The following is a 21,762-nucleotide window of genomic DNA, read 5'->3' as shown; positions in this document are numbered from 1 at the left end:
TTCGCTGCATCATCGCAGCAGCCATCGCGATGGCAAAGGTCCGGGAATCCCGTGGAAGGATTGGGCCGCCGCCACCGCCAAGACCGAGGACCCCGGCTGCCGTCCCATCAAGGGGACCGTAGGGGCAGCGCTGCACACTCTCGGCGACGTGTGAAGGTCGCCAGGCTGCAGTCCAAGCAACGCCGGCAGCGTCATCGGCGAGGAAGCTTTCCTCCTTGCTGCCGGGCTATGGGCGAGAGCGTCATCCGCCGGACTGCAGCCACAGCTTCAGCGGGCGAGGGTCAATGCCGCCCTGCAGTTACAACAGCAGTCGAGCCACTGTGTCTTAAGAGGGCGAGGGATCTAAGCCGCCCTGGATGCAGTGCGGAAAAGGGACGAGGACCCATGCCGTCCCGGGAGCTGCCCTGTACCATGGGGGCGAGGGTGTCATGCCGCCCCGGGGGCCGCCACAGTGTCCAAAGAGGGCGAAGGTTTCATGCCGCCCTGGGTTCAGCACCACGAGCAACAGGAACGTGTGAAGGTAGGGCGAGAGTCCATGCCGCCCAGGATCACTAACAGCAGCAACAGTGTCACAGTTTCTAAGGAGGGCGAGGCCGCCCTGGATGCAGCATCGCAGGTTGGAATGGGGGCGAGGTGGTCATGCCGCCCCGGCTACAGCTTCGTTCGTGAGAAGGGCGAGAGTCTATGCCGCCCGTGGTTCATTTTCAACACCGCCGCTACAAGATCGTCATCGCCGACCTGGAGCAAAGGGACAGTAGCGGGGCAGAGAAAGGCCCAGGTACACGCAGCATCACCGCCGCCGCAAGTAATCGTCGCCGATGAGGATCGAGCGCGATTAAGGGTGATGGCGGGGCGGAAAAGGGGTGCCGGTAGCCGTAGGGCAAGCAGAAGCGTCCGCGCCACAGCATCCACCGAATACACCAGCATCGGCCGGAGGGTGTCACCACACCGGTATTCCCTCAGTGGAATATCCCGTGTCGGTTCGACCCCTCCGGATAAATAAAGGGGGAGATGTTGTGGGCAGCCGTGCGTGCCGACCCCTGGACTTGCCGTGGCAGTTGCGCTGCCACCGGTCAACGTCCAGGTGGACGACAGTGTGTACACGCACACTGTCGCACACACTAAGCGCGCAACGCTTAGTGTGTGCCGAGCGCCGAGAGAGTGTGCACAAAGGCCGATCGAGCCCGAGAACAAGTACCGGCATGTTTCATTCAAGCCAAATTCAAGAGCGCACACATCGATAGCAATGGAATCGTTTTTTGAATGAATTCTCAACGCATTGGAGTACAGTTGGTCTTACGACCTTCCAATATTATTTTTTAAAGGGACGCGTGATGGATGTTAGCTAATTTTTCCTGCAAATTTATCCGGCTGTGTTTTCGAGCCGCTTTGTTGAAATTGTGTTTCGGAGCCTTTAAACAAACTCGTTTAACAAATTAGAACATATTTAAAAAAGGTGAATCAGTATTTTATTTAGTTAATATGGATTAACACGGTGTTGGAAGATGTGTTGAGCTTCATATTTAAACAATACTTACATTATATTCATACAACCATCTCAACATGGCAACAATATACTATCCATTTATTTATTCATTTATTGGACGTCCTGCAGATTTTACAAATTTTAACGGTAGTTCACAATCAACATGAAACAAAGAACAACGAAAATGCAGGCTAACCATTTTATATTAAGAATAACCAAGTAAGATCCATAAATAAGCCAAACATGGACTATAGATAATGAAACGCATAAAAAGTATAAGGATCAAGAAAAAAACCCTAACGCTCAAATATCAAACTTCCTAGCGTAGTCCATTAAGACTAAACAAACTTCAACGTGTGGCGATATATAGTAGAGTACGATGATCATAGAATCTAGAACATATATGTGCAATAGTCAAAGCACATAATATCATTCCACACTTTATAACACCCTTTAAGATATAAAACCTATTGCTTAGTAGTATTTACTATTTTACTAGAAATTATTCTGTCGTATAAAATTATTCCATAATTACAACACATTTTTTGTTAACAATCTGAGAATATCGTTGGTTGAGGATAATTCATTTTGAAAATGAATATTAAAATATATTTACAGGGCTTCACCAATACAGATTGCATAATATCCACATCTTCTTGATTGATATTCATCATAGTAAGCTATACTTTAACAATTGCGCAACAGATGTACAACGAATTAACCAATACAATAACTTATGGAGTAAGTTCGTCTGTTTCTTTAATCACAGAATTCTTTTCAATTGTTTCCCGCCTTAAAATCATCTCTTGAATGTGCTGGAAAATAAATTAAGTAAATATAATTACTGTTAGTTAAGCACCAACCGTTAAACTACAACCATACTTCTTGATTTTGGATCATAATGATTCTGTGTTGAATTGTTGGTGCAAGTTGGCAGCTGTTTTGTTCCAAATCATCCAACGAAGCACGACGTAAAAGCTAAAATTTCAAAACATAGGGAATACACAACATAGTTTTTTTGTTGTAATTATTGAATGTGTATGCATACTTTACATACCTTTCCTCGATTGTTACAAATATGTTCCATTTTCGGCAATGTTACTGACGATTTCCGTCTGATTGGGGTGGGGCCATCCAACTCTAGATTTTCAAGCATTTGTACCATGCTGTGACGTCTTGACAGAGTTACAAGGGACTGGCGATGTTTAGTGTGATGAGTTTTTCCCAAACGTACATCGATAGCTTTGAAATGATTCTGAATGGCTAACCCAAGTTCTGGTGCAGCATCGTCATCCATGAGCACGCGGCATTCTTTGAACATGTTGTACCCATCACATCCTCCGTATATGTAGCTTTTAACGCATAGCGTATATGTTTGTTCTAGATTTAACCATTCGTCGCCAAGTCGAATTAATTTCGGTTCTACTCGCTCGCCAGCCTTTTTTGTAGGATCAAAGACGAATGACATTCCGGCTATCTGAGGAAATCTTCCTTCCAATTTAGGATACGTTGACACCGAATTTTCAAGCGCTTGATGTAAAATTTTTCCCGTAACTTCCAGCACGATCAATGGGTCTTGCATCGGAATGATGTTGATCAAATCACGCATAGTAAACGGTCCAGCCGGATGAATTTGATCGGAACGGAACGTACCAGAATTGATGATAACACAGTCAGCTCCGGTGGCTGCCAGAGCCACATCACAAATCCAATTTCCAAGATTGGTCTCAGATGTACGAATAGCAGAAAACCTTCCATCCAATTCCACAGCAAACGTTCCAAGCACTTCGTCCATTTTGGATTCAATAGTTTCAGAATATTTTTTCAGTTCATTTTTCAGCTCGGAATCTTCCGAATATTTTGTGGAGTTCACATCTACTTTCTCCACATTTATGTTAATTTTGCCATTCTGATTGCGATTTAAGCTTATACCGATTTTTGAAAATTGTCTAAAATCTGTACCAGATTTTATTACATGAGTATCGTCAATCTACAAAGATGAAACAAATAAAATTCATTGACTGTCGTGCAGGTTTTGTTTTTAATGATGCGCCGACATACGTTTAATATTTCATATACATGATCATGTCCACCTAAGATTAGATCTATATGTCCAATATGTTTGGCCAACTCGATGTCATTAGGTGTACGCATATGCGTTAAAGCTATAATGATATCGCATCCCTGCAATAATAGAGCATATCTATTAAATTGTATGTAACATAGTATTTAGCTTAAAACAGCAAATCCTGGATAAAAGAAATTCAAATGGAAAATCGTTGAAATCATAAAATTTACATATGGTAAATAAAGATATCAGTTTTCAAACTCTCTCTTTTCTTTGTTTTGATTTAAAGTGGAACGTTACTCCTTTCTAAAATTATTTTGAATGTATTGTACATTACCGAGTTTTCCAGGATTCACTGTAATTCGTTGGTTTAACAATAAGTGAAAAATTACCTGATTGTGCAGTTCATCTGCTAGTTGATTTCCAGCCTTAATAAAATCAATATAAGTTACTTCGTTTGGATCAATCGTAGGAAGTGTATCAAGCCATTCCTTTTCCACTAAACCAATCAGTCCCACTTTCACCTCATTGTGATGCATAATGTGTGTAATTTTACCACCACCTAACGGCCGTCCGGTTTCATTATCAACTACATTGGACATCAACCATGGAAAATTTGTCTTTTCAACCCATTCGTTTAAAATATCCAAGCCATGATCTGTAAAAGAAAATAATGAGAAAATAATGCACAATATGTTGAATGAATAGTATGGATGGCTGTTGTTTCAATTATTACCAAAGTCATGGTTTCCAAACACCGCACAATGAGTTCCAACAGTATTCAATACAGGAATCATCTGTTCGCCCTTTGTAAAGGTACTTAGCATGCTAGGTGAAAACGCATCACCACTAAACAAGACAAGAGGATTTAGGTGACTAAAGGATCTAACCGCCGTGCAAAAACGTGCAGCTCCACCAATTGGTTCGGATTTGCTGTTGGCATCGATATTATACACATCGTTATAATGAATGAGAGTTAATTTATCCACTGCTCCCGTCATGCTGCCAGAATTCCGATCGTTTGCTTGCCGAATAAGAGTTGTTGTGTGAAGATGTAACAAATTAGGCGTATTATTCTGAATTTGCGAGACGGCCCGCTTCCCAGCTTCTCTTACTTCTACGGAAGCCTAAAAATAAATAAGATAAGGAAAAATGTTATAATTCAGTTATTTCAACTTTCCACGTGTATTTTTGGTAATGTATTCGTTTGCATACAAGGGCTCTACTAAATCATAACATATAGACGAACACACACAAATATATTACATTAATGTTACAGTAAATATCGTGCGTTGCCATCCATGCTGGTCTAGGGTTTATGATTTTTACGATGGTTCACATAAGAAATTTCAAAAGTAATCATTAATTTGTTGAAAAAGAGCCACAACATTTCACGATTAGTATATACATGATTCGTTAACTTGAATAACTATTAAATTAATCAACACTCAAGTTACTAACATCATTGTCTTGATACGTATATAGCAAGATACAATAGAAGAAAAAACACTGTGATTGACTAAGAACAACGGATACACGAAGATATACACGTGTTTTGTTAAACAACACCTGTTTAAGCCATCCGACAACGTGTTTTAATCCCTGAGAAACCTCCGCTGTGGTTTCAGTGTTTGTGGTGCCATTTTCGACTAGATCGCCCCATTTTGAACGTAATGTAGCTTTCGATGAAAACCCAGCCATTTTTATTCCTTTATAGTGCTGAAATCGAAACGTTGAACGCTGTAGATGTACGAACGTACGCACCCTGAGCAACATAGAATGAATAATATAATATAATATAAATCATAGTGATTGTAGAGACTATCGGCATAATTTACGTCGACGTTTGATGAAAAAATTAAATGTCTAAACATGTATGTAGTTCGAAGACCTTTATGACGATTAAGCGACAGTTGTTGGACGGAAATTATTTTTATCAAATGGTCACTGGTTTAGCTTTTCTCGTTACATACAATCGAACGAACAAGTGTGGGTTTTGGGGCTTACGTTATACACCACGATTGTATCTCACGTACAAGGCCTTATCCTTGAAATTGACCTACGTTCGCCCATGTGAGAGCAGCACGGTAATGGTTCACAATCGAAAAAGTGTTACTGTTCTTACAGTTTTGTAACACAGATTTTGCGAAATAAACTGAACTGAACGGAATAAACTTATTTCAAACAATCACTTGAACACAAAATACACTCTTGATTGTTACGCACGATATCTGTATTGATATTTTCAGCACCATCTTCGTATAAATCCACATTTCATAACAATGTATCACCAATTTATCACCCTTAAATAGCACATATGAAAATAAACGCTCCTTTAGGCATCGCACTCATTTACCTTAATTTCACACTGGTAATAACGATCTAGACAACCGCAAACATTATCTACGTTAAACTATTCGGAAGTATGCGAAACAATTGTCCATGTCAAAGCGGATCCGAATAGAATTCGCAAGTAAACCACGACAACGTTTACGCATGCGCTCAACATAAATTTGTGCTCTGTGGCTTGACTCTATCACGCACACAACGTTACATGACAGCATGCTCCCATACCTGGTGACGTAACTAAACATACTTATCAAGAATCAGATTATCCATGCGTCGTACAGTCAATGCCAAACAAGTGTCTTCCTTTCATCATTCCATTCCAGTTTATAATACTATCAAGTCATAATTAAATTTTATTGTTTATAATAACTATTTACAAAAAAAAAAAAAACGTTTAAGAAAAGCGATTTAAAATATACAAACATAAATTTTATTTTACTTTCATAAGTATCTAATTTAACTTTTTACCGATAAATTAGCGTAGATTTCTTTGGTAGAGTTGCAATCGCCTATCTTATCCATGTTTACTCTTTCTCAGTACCCACACATTAGCCACGTCACTATGTGTTGAGATTGTCTTATCTTTTTCGTCAAACTCAATTAGCTTCCAAGCTAAAATAAGCTTTTCGAATAAGCATATATTATGTATTCCATATGTCGATACCATAGCATTGTTTTGAGTTTTTCCATAGCTTATCGACATGCTCGTCGGGAGTTCAAACCTCGGATGGAACAGGTACCTTATACGTTGGTAGGGTATTTATAGGACTTCTAAAGTGTGTACACCAATCACACTAAACTCAAAAGTGATTTTGTCCACTTGTGACCCTGTCAAAGGTTGTCTCGCCAAAAAAGAAGAACAACAATCATTACACAGTTTACATCAATAACTGTAAGAAACGCCAAGATAGTTAATGACATACAATGGCTTGAAATGTATGCCACCAATAATGTCAAAGGTCTATTATATACGTTCAACCGAGTTTAACGGGATAAGGCAATATTGAAAATACGCTTGAAGCTTAATAAAGTTAAATTAAGTAAATTGATTAAAATAATGTTCAGGACTATATTGCTTAATGTACATCCATGTTGGACGTCACGCAAACAAAAACACTTTTTTAAGACAAACCCTATAGCCAGCCTACGACTCCTTATGGTTTGTACTTTTGCTTTGATATGAACCACGTAGGACATTTTTTGTTTGCTTCTACAACTGCCTATCTAATGTTACTTCTGCAATGACCCGATAGATACTGGATGCACAACATTATTTCCAATGGAATGGCATAAAGCACCCATCCGAAAATTCACCTCCTTATGGATGTATTAAACAAAATTAAAATCACCCTTTATATTGACCACCTATTTCCTATTAGAATAGAAAGGTTCGACCTTGTTTTCCCCACCAAGCAACTTTTGGCGTATACTTTCTTGCGCTTCACTTTTCTTTAGAAGTTGTCCGTTTCTCTAAACACACAGTCCATCACACAAACACCGTCCACGTTTTAGCGAATGCATTCATGTCAATGAAATATGCATGTACAGTGAATGCAAACTAATTCGATGAACTCTTCTTTACCAACTGAACATCGAAAATAATGTTTTCAACTAACGCAAAATTTCAGATCCTTTTAGCGCATGCTCAACAAAAGCAACTATTACATTAACTGACATGATTCTTCTGACATTCAGTATTGTGTCATGTTGCTGCCTGAAATAATTCAACTTTTGAATGTACAACAGCATTGATAGATATTAAAAGCGTTTTTGTAGACTTTCGTTTATTGCTCCATCTTACTGTTGACTTTTTCGAGGAAATTATATGTGGAGTTTAAATAGTTATTTCATTGTATATCAAACTATTAATTATTAAGGAATTTTTCCCGGTGTCATACAGTTTCCCTGATAACCGGATAACGTTATTGAAACGAATTCATTAATTCAGCATCTTCTAAACGAATTCAGCCGAGTTTAATGCCAAGAGTAATCCTGAAAAAAAACCAAGACAAGCATTCATCAGTTCCCTGTTTATCACAGGTTTGATGAAAAGTTTTATTTGTTTTTTTTTTTTTACCAGTTTGGTTGCACATTAAGCGGCCGAAAGGACGTGTCCCTGGACTTAGACGTTCGATGATCTCATAAATTTCGTTTAATTTATGGCTGGTGGCCCGTACTTCAGCAACAATTACATCGCACTCTTACCCACGAGTCAAATTTGGAGGATTACCCTTCATACCGACCAAACAATGTTCCTTTCAACGGGTTAGCCAATCGCCATTACGTCCTGTTCGTATGATGCGTTGCAATTGGTTTATTTTTTCCCATATCAGTTCGTTAATACATTCATAGCACCATAATTTTAAACATTCATGACCCAACTCCATAGCTCACCCAGTAACCCACAGGAAAATTAATCCATCGTCTTGCAGGGCTTGAAGACCAATCAACAATATGACGTTTAGATCCAGCAATGTGTTCGTTTGTTGTTTCAAACTTGATTGGCACCGTATTCGGTGTCTGGTCTACATATGTATCTAACTCGTAGTGAACATACTTGCAACTATCCACATAAAAACAAATGTTCAAGAAGCTACAATCTCCCAATGTCATCCGTGTGGTTTTGGATATTTTTTAATGTAACTTATTGCATTGATATTTCGTTTTAGTATCTTTCATTTCCAATTCTGGTTAGGCAGATGCTACTTCTTATGCGTCTGCGTCTGTTTTGTTGGATTCATCTTTCATTGGTACGGTAGTTCCTGGTGTGAGCTCAGTAGCGGTTCCTGGACCGGCATAGGTTCATTATCAGGTCTAGAACCGGCATGATGTCAAGATCAGTCCCTGGACCAGTATGGGTACTGTATCGGTTTCAGGATCGGTATGGGTTTCATTTTGGTTTTAGGTTTCTTAAGGCAGTGCTCTCTAACCTTTTTAGGATTGCGGACCACTTGGCTTTGAAAAAACATATGAAGCGGCCCAAATCTATTGAGGGGATAAATTTTATACACGTAGTTTAAAGTTTTTAATAAAACTGGAATGAAAATTTAATCTTGAATGTGGAAAATCCAAAGGTTGGAGACCACTGTCTTAAGAGGTTGTCATCAGTTTCTGATTATAAATGGGTTTCGAGGTCAATTATTCCGGCGTATGCCTTAAAGTTCTTGTGATTGGCAAAACATCATTAAAATAGTAACTTAATAATTATAAGTAAAGATGAAGCAACCGATGTTCCAAATAATACAATTATTTGTGCTATCCGACGCTACAACCGCTTTGCGGTCTTGGCCTTTGTCTGCCAATCCGTTATCCCGGCCTTAACGGCAGACGTCTCCATGCCATCCTTCGGCGGTTTCGGCAGGTTTGTTCGAAATAATACCCTTTTTTATTCAGGTAAAACGGTCCAAAAAAGGCCGTATTCCTCAAATAATACACTTAAATGTTTTTTTTAAATAAATTAATGAATACATGAATTAGTTCAAAATGCAATAATGCAGTAAAAAAAATTCTTTCAATAATAACATTCTTGCATAGTTATTTGTCTAATCACTATTTTGCACTGTTCTTAAATCATTTTGAAATTTGATGATCCATTAAAACTATAAAATATGATAATAGGATTCCTTCGACAGTTTGTTCCCGAGATACGCAGTTTATGCGTTCCCGAGGCATCCGCGTAAGTCGAATATTACATTTTTCAATCAAAATAATTCGAGAAATGGGTATTATGGATGATTTTTGGCACTTTTATATACTTAATGATTTATTTAATAAGATTCGTGTACAACGCTTGTCTGTTTTCCACTTTAATGCATTTTTTTTCATTTTAGCAAAAAAGTTTTCCATTTGACAATTCTTGTAGCAAATGGTACTGTTTTCATACATGACCTGTCAAATTTAGAAATCCGCGTAACTCGGGAACTTACTGTATTTTCGTTTATAAAAATTAATCTAATCAACTAGTTAATACAAAGTTTATTTACAATATTCTACCTCGGTTACAGGCACGAAGTATATTAACATTTATAAAGGACACTTCCTTATCAGTTACATCAATGGCACGATGGCTAGTGAACATCTGTACGATCCGTTGTTTCACAAATAAACGTCACTACCAATCATTCTTCTGCTACGTTTTAAGTAAGCAGAAAAAAAAATTGTTTAAATTATAACATTCAATACACTAATACTGCACACTTAATGAACAAAGAAATCATAAACTTACTTTTCTATTTTACCACTGATTGAAATTTTTAAACAGGAATAAGTTCCAATCAAAAATGAACTCCTGTATCAGTATTTGTGATCAAATATTTAATGTTGGGTTAATAACTCACATATATGTATATATAGTTGATTATATTTTAAACAATTTTTTCATATTCTATTATTTAATTTTCATATTCTAATTGACTCTGAATGTGCCTATGTTTGAGTATAGAAAAAAAGTTGATGTATCATGCTATTTGTACATGCAAATTAAAAAGCACTCTTAAGATTAAAAATAACAGTTAGATTATCCTATTCGTCTTGTCATACGTGACATATCTATAGCTAATTAAATATAGTGTCATCATACTACTACTTCGCCATCCGGGGTAATTTTTATTGTTTCGTCAGAGCTAGCCAGTTTAAGTAAAGTTTTTTTAATTCTTAGCGCTGGTAATCGAACATTGGGGTTCATATGCCAACATTCACGCATCAGCTTTGACATACTAGCGAGAAACTGTCGAAAAATATAAAGATTAGGTTTTTACTAGACTTTACATTACATTTACTCATTCTATTTTTTCATTACTTACCGGATCAGATGTCCAACGATTTTGTACGGATGGTCTATAATTGTCAACACACACAACTTTGCGCATTTCTTCAAAACTAGGATCTGATGAAACGTAGTCGAAGTATGGAACTTTATACTCTTCTGCAATGCCACAAGAGATAGTGCGGCGACATACTTCCCAAAATATTAAACCAATTGCGTAAATGTCAGCTTTCCTTAAGGCATCGAAACATTCCATGCTGATACTACAATTGAAAGCAAAATTAAAAAACAACAATCTATGCAACATCTATCATTCTTATTTAAACCTTTCGTACCTTTCGTCTAGAACTTCCGGAGCCATATAGCGCTTTGTTCCGACACGAGCGGTGTTACCTATATCAATTTTATTAGTTGTTTGACTGTGCATTACGGCCAGGCCAAAATCCGCAATGACACATGTACCATTTGCTCGAATTAGAATATTTTTTGTCTTTAAATCACGATGCGCGATAGCCGGTTTACCCTTAAATTTTCCAAGAAAATGTAAATTATAATTAAGAATAGGAATCAAATTTAAAGATGTGTTCACAAACCTCAGTTCCAAAAATTTCAGTGTGTAAATGTACCATCCCATTGGCAATAGAGAGGCAAATGGTAATCATTTGATGTGTGGAAATTGCAGTACGATTTAAGTAATCAAAAAGAGATCCTTGAGGATAATAGTGCGTTATAAGCCATAACTGCGTACAAGAATTTCTAGAAGTCATGTCTGAACCAACGTACCCCAAGATGTTTTCATGTCTCAACAAAACGGTGCTAAAACTCATAAATTGTTAAGTTTATCATCTTTGGTACTATAATAACAACTTACCCATAAATTTCTGTTTCTCGCTTCCATGAATCCTCATCGCGACTGAAGAATATTTTTACTGCTACACTTTCGCCGTGCCAAATGCCACGCCAGACTTCTCCATAACGCCCACGACCGATGCATTCACAAAGTGACACTTGCTTAGCAAGAGTACGTTGTATAAGTAAAGGGAGTCCGCTACCAGACCCAGATGTAACAGAGTGTTGTAAATATTCCTATTAATGAATGAAAAAAAAAAAATTCGACGAACAGATACTAGAATGGAATTATCAATGTGCAACATACTCGCAACGTGCTATCTCCTGCACTGGTGGCGCGTAATACATCATCATTTGTATAATAAGTTTCAGCATCGTATTTCGTACGGCAAGCGCTCATTCGTTTCTTGTGTGCTCGACGCATCCAATAGATCACGGTAACAGCGAGTAAAACAACTGTACCAAAAGGTATTAGAATTGCTGCCGCCATCTTCAGCGCGAAGGGATCCGCATCTTGTTCTGTATTAGAAACTGTAATAGACAAATGATAACTTTTTGCTATAAGTTTTTCCTACTCAAGTAGAATAGGAATGTTTACCTCTCATCGGTGGGAGCTCTGGAAAAGATCCATTATTACAATAATCTCCCGTGCAGCACTCAATATTATACATTCCAGTGCTAGAAACATGACGTTTTTTAGGTCCTCCACTATCGCCAGTGCTAGATTTTTGATTTTGACTACAATACAAAGGCAGCTGCTCATGTTCAGTAGTGCATCCTCGTTGTACATTTTCATTTCCTTCTGGGTCGCGGGTTCGTGATTTCCAGCACTGAATAGCATTTTGACAATAGTGTGCATGAATCGCCGTATCTGCGCAGTCTGGAGGTTCGCAAGAATAACATTTGTATCTGAAATAAAAACAAAATGTTTCAATTTTTAACTATTTAAGGTTAGGAGAATATAGTAAAACAAACTAAAGCATTATTTTATCGCACGAATGAACACATGTCTCTTCTTATAATGGATATTAAAACAAAAGTCACAGCAAACTTAACACAATGTTCATAATACAAAATAAAGCATGTATTTTTACTTTGCAGCTTCGGTTACCTTCTTTTTATCCGGTTTTTTGACTTTGAATGTCTCCTATGAAGGACCAATGTAGCAATAGTCCAGAACACACACACATATACCATATAGTAATTATTTAAAGGATTAGTTAATAACATACATCATGTTTTAGTCATGGACATTATAGAAAATACATCATTGAGCTTTTCACACGCTAACCACTATATTTATGTTATTTACTTACCTAGGATGTGCTAATATACCATTGGCATGAATAGGTAAGTTACGATTTTCCTGAACAGATTCAATTTCCATGTCGTTATCATCCATCTCGTCCAACAGTTTGCCATCCAAATCACCTGAAGTAGCGTATAAAATAATAAATAAAATAAATTATCTATATGCAGAGCAGATTTAGTGCGACGAGTACCTGAGGAGGTAATTGTTAACATTAAATAATTATGGAAACAAGAATGGCCTCGTCACTGAACCATTTAATGAGACACCAGCAACAAAGTTGTTCTTCTATTCGTTCCGTACTCATCTTACGCACTTTAAAGGCTCTGCTATATTCGTCACCCTTTCGTTATCGTTTATCCGGGCAAGCTACTTCTTGCGCACATACAATTCTGTTAGTAATTTTCTAAACAGTAAACAGCATCCCCGCCGGATCTCTTCGCAAAATCTAACATTGGTACCAATTTGCCCTTCGTTAAAGTGAACCCCTTGCTTTTCTGCCATTGTCCATGTCCATTAAGTGTTCAAGCAGATAGATTTTGTAAAACGCCATAATACTTTTCGACACACTGTACAACACTGTAGTCCACATATTTGTTCTACACCTGACACATATTTCATACTTTTCCATAAGTGTTTATACTCACCTTTGCATATATTTAAAGTTAACACGAAAAATACAAGCCCACGAGCCAACACCATTTTTGCTTATGTTTTCTTCACAGCTATGGAGTTTTGCTTGTATTCAATCAAATACCCGTACAACATGGCGAGGGTTTTTGACGTTCGAATATCGCTGCATCTCGCTCATTTTTTCTACCCTTCCTTTTCTTGTCTACAGTGCTCGTTTCGAAGTGAGCTTTTGTGCCCCCCTCTCCCACTTCGGTTTAAAGAACTCGTACTCCTTTGTCCATATGCCTTTCGTTGTGTTACAATTTACGCGCATCATATACCGAGGTGTGTATGTTCTCGCTCGATTTGTCGTGCCGTCTTTTCCGCGCATGTGGACGCTTGAAAAAAGATAAACAAACTCTGTGGTTGCTGTGAATGAGGAGTGAACAATTTGTCTTGCTTTTTGCCCTTTTTCATGTCCTTTTTATATTGAAAACTGTACATAAATGGTCACCCCCTCATCTACTGCTAATATGGCGCACACATGGAATGATGGAGCCCTGTAGGGAGGGTGGGAGGTGGGAAGTGGAGTGTATTTATTTTTTTGCCATTTAATTTTGTCCACCAACACAATCGCATAAAAGCACGAGCTTTTCGGCGGCCATCTTGAACCCTCAAAAACCCTCACAACGACTTTCAAAAACGCTCGCCAGCGAAGAAAAATCGCAACGATTTGGAGCGTTGGCGAGCTCGCAAAACCCGGTTTTTGGTCTGCGGTCATTCAATTTACAGCTTCTAGTTCAATACTTATATACATCACGGCTAATATCGCGGAGAGCCTGAAAAAAATTGTTTAAAAAAAACATATATTGTTTCCACACTATCAGTACAGCGGCTGGCATCAAGCAATGGAGCTCTAGCAGTAGCAAAACTAGTATCAAAAAATAAATCCCAACCTTTTTAGAAGATTAACTGAAACAACCATTGGACAGCTGTATTGTTCACGAACGACAGTGCCATCCCATGCCTCATAGAACCTACGGCAAAGTTTAATAATAATCCAAGCAGCGGAAATGTTACGTCGGATGCAGCACTTTTCAAAAAACGTTTTACTGAAACGAAGGGTCAGTACATGGTCTCCCTTGACCACTGCATTTAACACTCGTCCGGAGAAAAGGATTAATTTTACCAAAAATGAAGTGGTTTGTATGCGTTTGCGGTCCGGTTCTGGGACAGCTAATATATAACTTTGTTGTATCTTGTAGGGTCTTTTTGGAAAACCGGAACTTACTTCGCATGAAGGGTTTTATGTACTCAAGGAAAAGGCTATCTTTAAAACGGACGATCTTATTGAGGAAGCTACTTCATCCAATCGTTCACGCAAAATGGTTGTTATCTTCGACGAGCTCTCCGACACCTTGTGCAAAGTGGCTGACCTGTCAGAATTCATAAGACTAGCTCACCCAGCATCAAATTATTGCTCGGCTGCTGAAGACGCGTGCATCACGATAAGCGGCATTGTAGAAAAGCTGAACACACATAAGAAGCTATTCAACGCTTTGAAAAGTGTTGTTGACAACGGAGACCAGTTTGAGACAAGCGATGTCGATAAACATGTGGCCAGGCTTTTCCTGTTTGATTTTGAACAAAGTGGTATTCACTTAGAAGAAGAGGCTCGTCAGCGGGTGGTGTTTCTAAATGATTGTATCCTTCAGCTTGGTCAACGTTTCATGGCCGGAGCGGTTCATCCCAGAAGCATTTCAAAAAATATCCTCCCGGCAGCTGTTTTGCCTTTGTGAGTGTTTCTTGCATTGCTTTGGCAGAAAGATACAAATAATTCATTTTATTATTGTTCACAGCTTTGCATCGGATGGTGAAAATATCCTCGTATCCGGACTTTATGCCGATTCTGCTAACAGTGTGGCTCGTGAATCGGCATATCGCCTATTCCTTTACCCAGACGAACAGCAGGAGCGACTTTTGGCGGAGATGCTTAAATGCCGCAACGAGCTGGCAACCGTTTGCGGATTTCCAACCTATGCTCATCGAGCGCTTAAAGCAAGCACTGTAGAAACACCAGAAATGGTCGATATGTTTTTGGATTCGCTGAACGAACAATTGCAGCCTCGTGCGGCAAATGATTTTGCAATTATGCAGAAAATGAAATCTTTAGAATGTGGTGCTAATGTTCCGCTAGCGGCTTGGGACACTCCGTACTTCACATCCTCACTAAAACGCAAACATCTGCAGGCCAGTGCGTCAGAGTTTTCACCATATTTCAGTCTAGGGGCATGTATGGAAGGATTAAATCTTTTGATGAATAGTCTGTTTGGGATTTCTCTAAGAAATACTGAAATGGAGCCGGGTGAATCGTGGTTTCATGATATATACAAACTTGCTGTTGAACATGAAACGGAGGGTTTGCTCGGTCACATTTATTGTGATTTCTTTGAACGACAAGGAAAACCGAACCAAGATTGTCATTTCACAATTCAAGGAGGCAAAGTAATGCCGGACGGAAGTTTTCAAAATCCAATTGTTGTCGTTATGTTGAATCTTTCGCAACCCCGCTGGTCAGGGCCGACGCTGTTGACTCCCTCCATGGTGGACAACCTATTTCATGAGATGGGGCATGCCATGCATTCGATGCTTGCACGGACGGAATTTCAACATGTGACAGGTACAAGGTGCAGCACAGACTTTGCAGAAGTTCCCTCAGTGTTAATGGAATATTTTGCCAATGATCCACGCGTGTTACGGTCGTTCGCTAAACATTTTCAAACGCAAGAACCCATGCCAGAAAGCATGTTAGAACGTCTATGCACATCCAAACATTTGTTCGCTTCAAGTGAGATGCAGTTGCAAGTTTTTTATTCCGCTTTGGATCAAGTTTACCATGGAAATCATGATATGCATGCCGAAAACACAACTCAGACGTTACAAAGAGTGCAAGAAAAGTATTACGGCCTTCCCTATGTCGAAAATACAGCATGGCAGCTGCGCTTTTCACACCTGGTTGGATACGGTGCGAAGTATTATTCTTACCTTATTTCACGTGCAATTGCTTCCTGGATATGGCAAACATACTTTGAACGGGATCCATTCAGTCGAACCGAAGGAGAGAAATATCGTCGAGGTTGTCTGGCATACGGTGGCGGCATTCCTAGTCGTTTGTTAGTATCCAATTTCTTAGGACGTGAAATCACTCCCACGAATTTAACCTCGAGTCTGATTAGTGAGATAGATACATTTAACGAGCGTCTGAAGCACGTAGACGACTACTTCAGATAGTCTAATTTGTTTGAAACTGGTGTTTAAATTAGTAATGTGCGAATAGCAAACCAAGGGAATGAGAGCAAACATAAAATCGCGAGTTAAAACTATTTAGTAAAAAATCTTTTTTTAACACATCTGAACATTAAACGGCCATAAACGTTATTCATTATGAGCGAGAGAAGCGTAAACGTATGCCTTCAACTGAAAATGGTAAACCCCAAATGCTTATAATTACCTTATTGTTAAATTACTGTGGGTTATTTTCTCATTTGAATCATCTTGCGTTGGTTCATAACAACATACTTTGAAATGTTGTCCAATTATTATTACATATACGATCTTCGCAGATTTATTACAAAATGTACATGCGGATGTTTAAAATCAAAGAGCAGTTCAAGTCTAATGCCTTTTTCAGTAGGTTGCGATGAACATTACTTTTTGCTTATCTTTTAATCGAATGAATTTAAACAGAAACTCGAAAATTCTTTAAATTCATTTCATTAGTGATAAAAAAAGTCTACTACAAAAGAATGCTTCTCAATGTGTATGTTGTTTCTTCATTTTTGTGACGAATCCTTGGATATCCCTATAGTTCGCAGTTGTTTTTAACAAAAAAAAGATATTTTCACAAACACCTGCTCAATTTTACAATTTATAAAGTAAAACGTATTTTTTTGAGTAAACGAAAGGAATTAGGCAACGTAATTATACTGGTTTTGGTTATCCTTATCACGTTCCATATAATCTCGATCTATCAATGATTCGATTCGTTTCTTTAAATCGGCCGGCTGAAAAAAAAAGGAATTTGAAAAGGTTACATGATTTGATAAAACATGAATTTGTAAGTGTTCTTAAATTTTACTAAGAAACGATTTTTTTTCTCTTTTTGCTGCTGTTATAGCTACATACTAGGTTAGATTCTTTTATAATAAAACATAGATTGAAATATAAAAACCATAACAACAAAAGAGCTCACCTTAACTGGAAAAGTGAGCTGTTTATATAATTCCGTGATTAACAAGTTGTGACTAAGTGTTTTTCTCATCTTCATAATGCGGACAATTGCTGCGTCAATTTGATATTGTCGGTCTTGATATACACGTTCTTCTGTGGCTTTTTGTTCTTCCGTCTGAAAAAAAAAGATTTGTTATATTTTGGTTTTTTCTCACTAATATTTTAAATGTTACCGTTTCCTTCATTTGGATTTGATTTATTTTAATCCTAAACAACTTATTGGTGAATTCATTGTTGAACTGAAATTTGTCAGTGTTTTCCACTTCACGACCTTTGGGTATTTTCGTCAAAACACGTGCCTTTCCACAAGCGAGCGATTGTAAGGTGCGTTTCAATTCTCCATTCTGTAAACAATTGGTAAGTATGCAGATTATAGTGAACTTTTGAAAACCAGATGTATAAAGCTACCTCTATATTAACTGCTGCACGAATTTCTTCGAATGTAATAGCAGCATTATAGTTGAACAACAGCAACACTAGTGCCTGAAACAGAGACACTTGCAAATCTTTTGGTCCCTGTAAACAATAAAAAAGAAGACGTTGTGTTATATCAACTATCTATATACCTTTTGTGGTAACTGGTACATTTGGCCCGGATACAGGGCTGCGCAACAAAAATTTAAGGATACTCTTTACTATGAGGATTACGCTGTAATAATTGGCTCCGAAACCCAATTCAAATCAGAAACGACCCATTAAGAGTACTTTAACCAAAACCAAACCCCTACTGATCCCGAAACCGATACAGTACACATAATGAACCCATACCGGTCATGGATCCAATCAGGAACTTATGCCGGTCTTACTACCTATCATGCACCTACACCGATCCTGAGGCCGATGCTGAACTCATATTGGTCCTGAAACTGATACTAAACCTTTACCAATCCTGAAACAGCTCCCGATCTTATTACGATCCAGGAACTGTTCCTGGACCTGTGTAAGAGCCGGATCGCAACATGAACCTGTTTGGGTTCTGGAACCAATACAGTTCCTGTTCTGGCCCAGTAACTAATTCTGCATGGCTACAAACCATATAAGGCAGTATATGTACAGACTACGAATGGCGTATGAATTAACGGAGGAAATCGTGCAGAAATTTTAGCTCAATTTGTATGTAGATAATTAACCTTACCGCATCAAATTGGGCTTTAAGTACGCAATGTCCAAGCGTTGGCTGCCATTGCAGTTTTCGGCCACTGTGTTTTGCTAGGTAGAATTTGTTGAAAATCGATTGATACTGTAATAATTCCTGAGGAAGTGTAACCTCCATGACAGGATACGTTGGCCAAAATCCCATTGTCAAGATGTTAACAGTTAGATCGATGTTCTGAAGTTCCTTGTGTTCCGAGTTCTGCATGCTCTGAAGACAGAATAAGAAAACACCATCAGAGCCCATGAGAATTTGTGACATAAAAGTAAAAGCCACGTGTTAACTTACCTGTTTAAAAGCAAAATTTATGTCACGACTCAGTTCCATATCCTTGAACATTCCTTCTAGCTTTGATGTGAATCCTCCGCCGCATTCTTGTTTGAGTTTGGATAACATGCTTTTTTCCGCATCAACTGAAGCAGACTTGCCAACTAGCAGGCGTTTGGCCAAATCTTTTTTGTAAAATGCTTCAAACACGTCCTTGCCGTGAATGAACCTAAATTGCACCATTATCTTATCAAGAATCTGTTCTAACTCTTCTTCGGTTGCCTCCTTGTTTCCTGCGCGCAATTTCATATCGACATATTTCGCAATCAATTCTGCCGGTTTATTAGATCGTTGGTTTATGAAGTACTCAAAAGCTTCGCGTAGCGAGTTTCCGAATTTTTCATTCCTTTCGAAGCATGTATTAACAATGTTATCCATTTTGTCTTTATAGTCCAGTAGATCCTGCACCATCGATTTGTCCTTCTCTGGATCTATGACGATGGTTCGTCCCTTCTTTTTTATGTAAGCATTAAAATGTGCACAGAGTTCCGTCGTACCATTTTTGACACGACTGAACAACTTGTAAAGTCGGGTAAGATCACTCAGCCTGTTTTCCTCTAATAGTTGGTCTAAACCTTTTTGCAAAATTCCAGTTACATGTTCATTGATAAGCTGTCTCTCAACGGTTACGATCAGTTGATGCCTTGTACAGCCATCGAGATAGTGTTCTAAGCGTTCTTCTTCTTCGTTCAAACGCTTGTCCACGTGCTGCAAATAATCCGGAACATCAAGCTCTTCCATCTTGGCTTGGCCTTCCGCTTGATACAAATGTTTCGTGGCCATGAGGAACTTTTGCTCGAACGCGTCTCTATAGATTTGCAAATCAGATAGCATTCTTAAAAGGCTCTTTAGTAGAGACCGATCTACCGTGTCACCATGCCGCTCTTTTTCGATCAATATAAGAATTCCTTCGACGGTACGTGCTTGTACTAAGTTGTTCATAGCAATATGATCACGGAAAAGTTCTAGCCCCATTTCCCAAATCGAATGCACTGTTGGATTATTCAAGACGTATATGCGATCGAGATACAGGAAAATGCTACGAATCATGATCATCTGTTGGCAGTGCGATTGCCAATAATCGTTCATTTTCTTTAGATACACCAATTTGTCGCCCGATTCAGATAAAAAAGGTACAATGTTTGCCTTCACATGCTGCTCCACTAGGGCCGTCAGGTTGACGTATAATTGCGAATCCATCTTGTCTTCACACATATGCGATACGGCCTGGCAGAGACATTCTAGCGAGTATTCAATAGGTGTAGACGTCTGAATAGCAATTACTGCTTTGCGTAGCTGATTCCATGTAGTTTCTTCAAAATTTTCCGGAATTGATGGGTAAGCTGAAATCAAACCGGAACGACATTGAGATCCTGACCAAAAATATAAGAGGCTCTTGCGCAGCAGCTCGACGTCTGTAATGTCGATTTACGCAAGGTCATACAAGCGAAAGGAGCAGCACATAATACTTACATTTCATATTTTTAATTATTATTTTTTTAACATCTCCGGGCTTTCCAGTTGCAGTTGTTTTAATAATTGCTCCGTTGATAGGGCTCAGGGCCGAAAAATTGGCCCGTTTTTTATCGTTTTCGGTATGGTGCATTTTCTTAGTTTTACTATTCACTTTCACTGGTGAGGGGTGTTTGTGGTAATTTCTAATAAATGAAACTAGCTGCTAAGTTTTCCTATAAGGCTTATTCTTTTCAGTTAGGCACTTTGCGAAATAACATAACTTTCGAAATAGTGACGTTTTGTGCACCAAAAAAATTTTACTGTGGTATAACGCCACTTAGCGTACGATATATAGCCCTTGTTGTGATGAACTCTTCTCCTATCGTCGCTTTAAATTTTCCAGCGTTTTACTTCTCTTTTTATTATTTCAATTACACAAAGTGATTGAGAACGTATTTGTATAAAGAATCACTGTTGTATTCTACTAGTAGTGCCAGAATCAGACGCTCCAGCCTTTAGCTGCGAATTTTTATCATCTAGCAGAAAAGAACACTTCCACTGTGGTTAGAACGCTCAAACGAAGGAAAAAAAAACAAAAATGCCCGAATGTCCGCGGCTGCAGCGCAAACACCACAGGTGGCTCTACAACGAAACTACAGCAGAAATGCGTACAAGCATAAAGCAGATCCTTTTTCAGACTATACTTTACACAATGCGGACAACTAGCTGCTCAATAATTTGTGCAAAATTTCCGCTAGAAGATCACACCAAACATTTGCAACACTCGGAAGCTATGTATTTTATTGGTTAACAATTTTGCTGTCGCTCCTGAAAACGTCAATCAAACGTCAATTTCGCGTCATTGCCAGTTTATGTTGTACATTTGAGACACGAACTCTGCGGAACGGTTGTCTAGTGCTAAGAATTTATTGCACTACATTGCAAAACAGCGGTTACGGTTATGTTTTGTTTATAGACTAAAGCTCGTTCTCTTTTAGCAGTAATGTTTGGGCATGTTATGTTGGTTCTCTGTATTGTTTTATAATTGATATCACAACTAAGTGTTTTTATCGGCCATAAGTAGTCGATAAAATACGTA

At 38.5% G+C, this 21,762-nt stretch overlaps 4 protein-coding genes across 14 annotated transcripts; 1 reads left to right on the top strand and 3 right to left on the bottom strand.

Annotated features, from left to right (window-relative positions):
- Window positions 1-1,558: 1,558 nt before the first annotated feature.
- On the bottom strand, window positions 1,559-7,515 carry LOC120951051 (trifunctional nucleotide phosphoesterase protein YfkN). 10 transcript variants are annotated; one of them, XM_040369551.2, is made up of 8 exons: window positions 7,299-7,515; window positions 5,124-5,319; window positions 4,291-4,681; window positions 3,947-4,212; window positions 3,548-3,670; window positions 2,544-3,476; window positions 2,369-2,464; window positions 1,559-2,301 (listed from the first exon to the last, which is right to left on the bottom strand). In XM_040369551.2, exons 2-8 carry the CDS (start codon window positions 5,253-5,255, stop codon window positions 2,221-2,223), a joined length of 2,022 nt encoding a protein of 673 aa, XP_040225485.2. In that variant the 5' UTR covers window positions 5,256-5,319; window positions 7,299-7,515; the 3' UTR covers window positions 1,559-2,220. The 10 variants fall into 10 exon arrangements, with proteins under 10 accessions (XP_040225485.2, XP_040225486.2, XP_049461834.1 ...); XM_040369552.2 differs by having other exon boundaries at window positions 5,124-5,273; XM_049605877.1 differs by lacking the exon at window positions 7,299-7,515 and adding an exon at window positions 6,372-7,292 and having other exon boundaries at window positions 5,124-5,273.
- Window positions 7,516-9,863: 2,348 nt separating this feature from the next.
- LOC120947580 (activin receptor type-1) lies at window positions 9,864-13,600 on the bottom strand. Of its 2 annotated transcripts, XM_040363023.2 has the most exons (10): window positions 13,474-13,600; window positions 12,834-12,948; window positions 12,629-12,664; window positions 12,116-12,426; window positions 11,825-12,048; window positions 11,540-11,754; window positions 11,262-11,484; window positions 11,004-11,191; window positions 10,706-10,931; window positions 9,864-10,629 (listed from the first exon to the last, which is right to left on the bottom strand). In XM_040363023.2, the coding sequence occupies exons 1-10, from the start codon at window positions 13,526-13,528 to the stop codon at window positions 10,477-10,479; spliced, it is 1,746 nt and encodes a 581-aa protein (XP_040218957.2). In that variant the 5' UTR covers window positions 13,529-13,600; the 3' UTR covers window positions 9,864-10,476. The 2 variants fall into 2 exon arrangements, with proteins under 2 accessions (XP_040218957.2, XP_040218959.2); XM_040363025.2 differs by lacking the exon at window positions 12,629-12,664.
- Window positions 13,601-14,105: 505 nt separating this feature from the next.
- On the top strand, window positions 14,106-16,821 carry LOC120947579 (mitochondrial intermediate peptidase). The gene is made up of 3 exons (XM_040363021.2): window positions 14,106-14,640; window positions 14,704-15,233; window positions 15,298-16,821. Exons 1-3 carry the CDS (start codon window positions 14,512-14,514, stop codon window positions 16,727-16,729), a joined length of 2,091 nt encoding a protein of 696 aa, XP_040218955.2. The 5' UTR covers window positions 14,106-14,511; the 3' UTR covers window positions 16,730-16,821.
- A 213-nt stretch (window positions 16,822-17,034) lies between these two features.
- On the bottom strand, window positions 17,035-21,479 carry LOC120947578 (cullin-4A). The gene is made up of 7 exons (XM_040363019.2): window positions 20,682-21,479; window positions 19,170-20,551; window positions 18,864-19,091; window positions 18,137-18,244; window positions 17,902-18,072; window positions 17,691-17,843; window positions 17,035-17,502 (listed from the first exon to the last, which is right to left on the bottom strand). The coding sequence occupies exons 1-7, from the start codon at window positions 20,812-20,814 to the stop codon at window positions 17,407-17,409; spliced, it is 2,271 nt and encodes a 756-aa protein (XP_040218953.1). The 5' UTR covers window positions 20,815-21,479; the 3' UTR covers window positions 17,035-17,406.
- Window positions 21,480-21,762: the final 283 nt, after the last annotated feature.

Source organism: Anopheles coluzzii, chromosome 2, assembly GCF_943734685.1.
Source record: "Anopheles coluzzii chromosome 2, AcolN3, whole genome shotgun sequence".
NCBI lineage: Eukaryota > Metazoa > Arthropoda > Insecta > Diptera > Culicidae > Anopheles > Anopheles coluzzii.
This window is presented reverse-complemented; position numbering and strand designations above follow the sequence as displayed.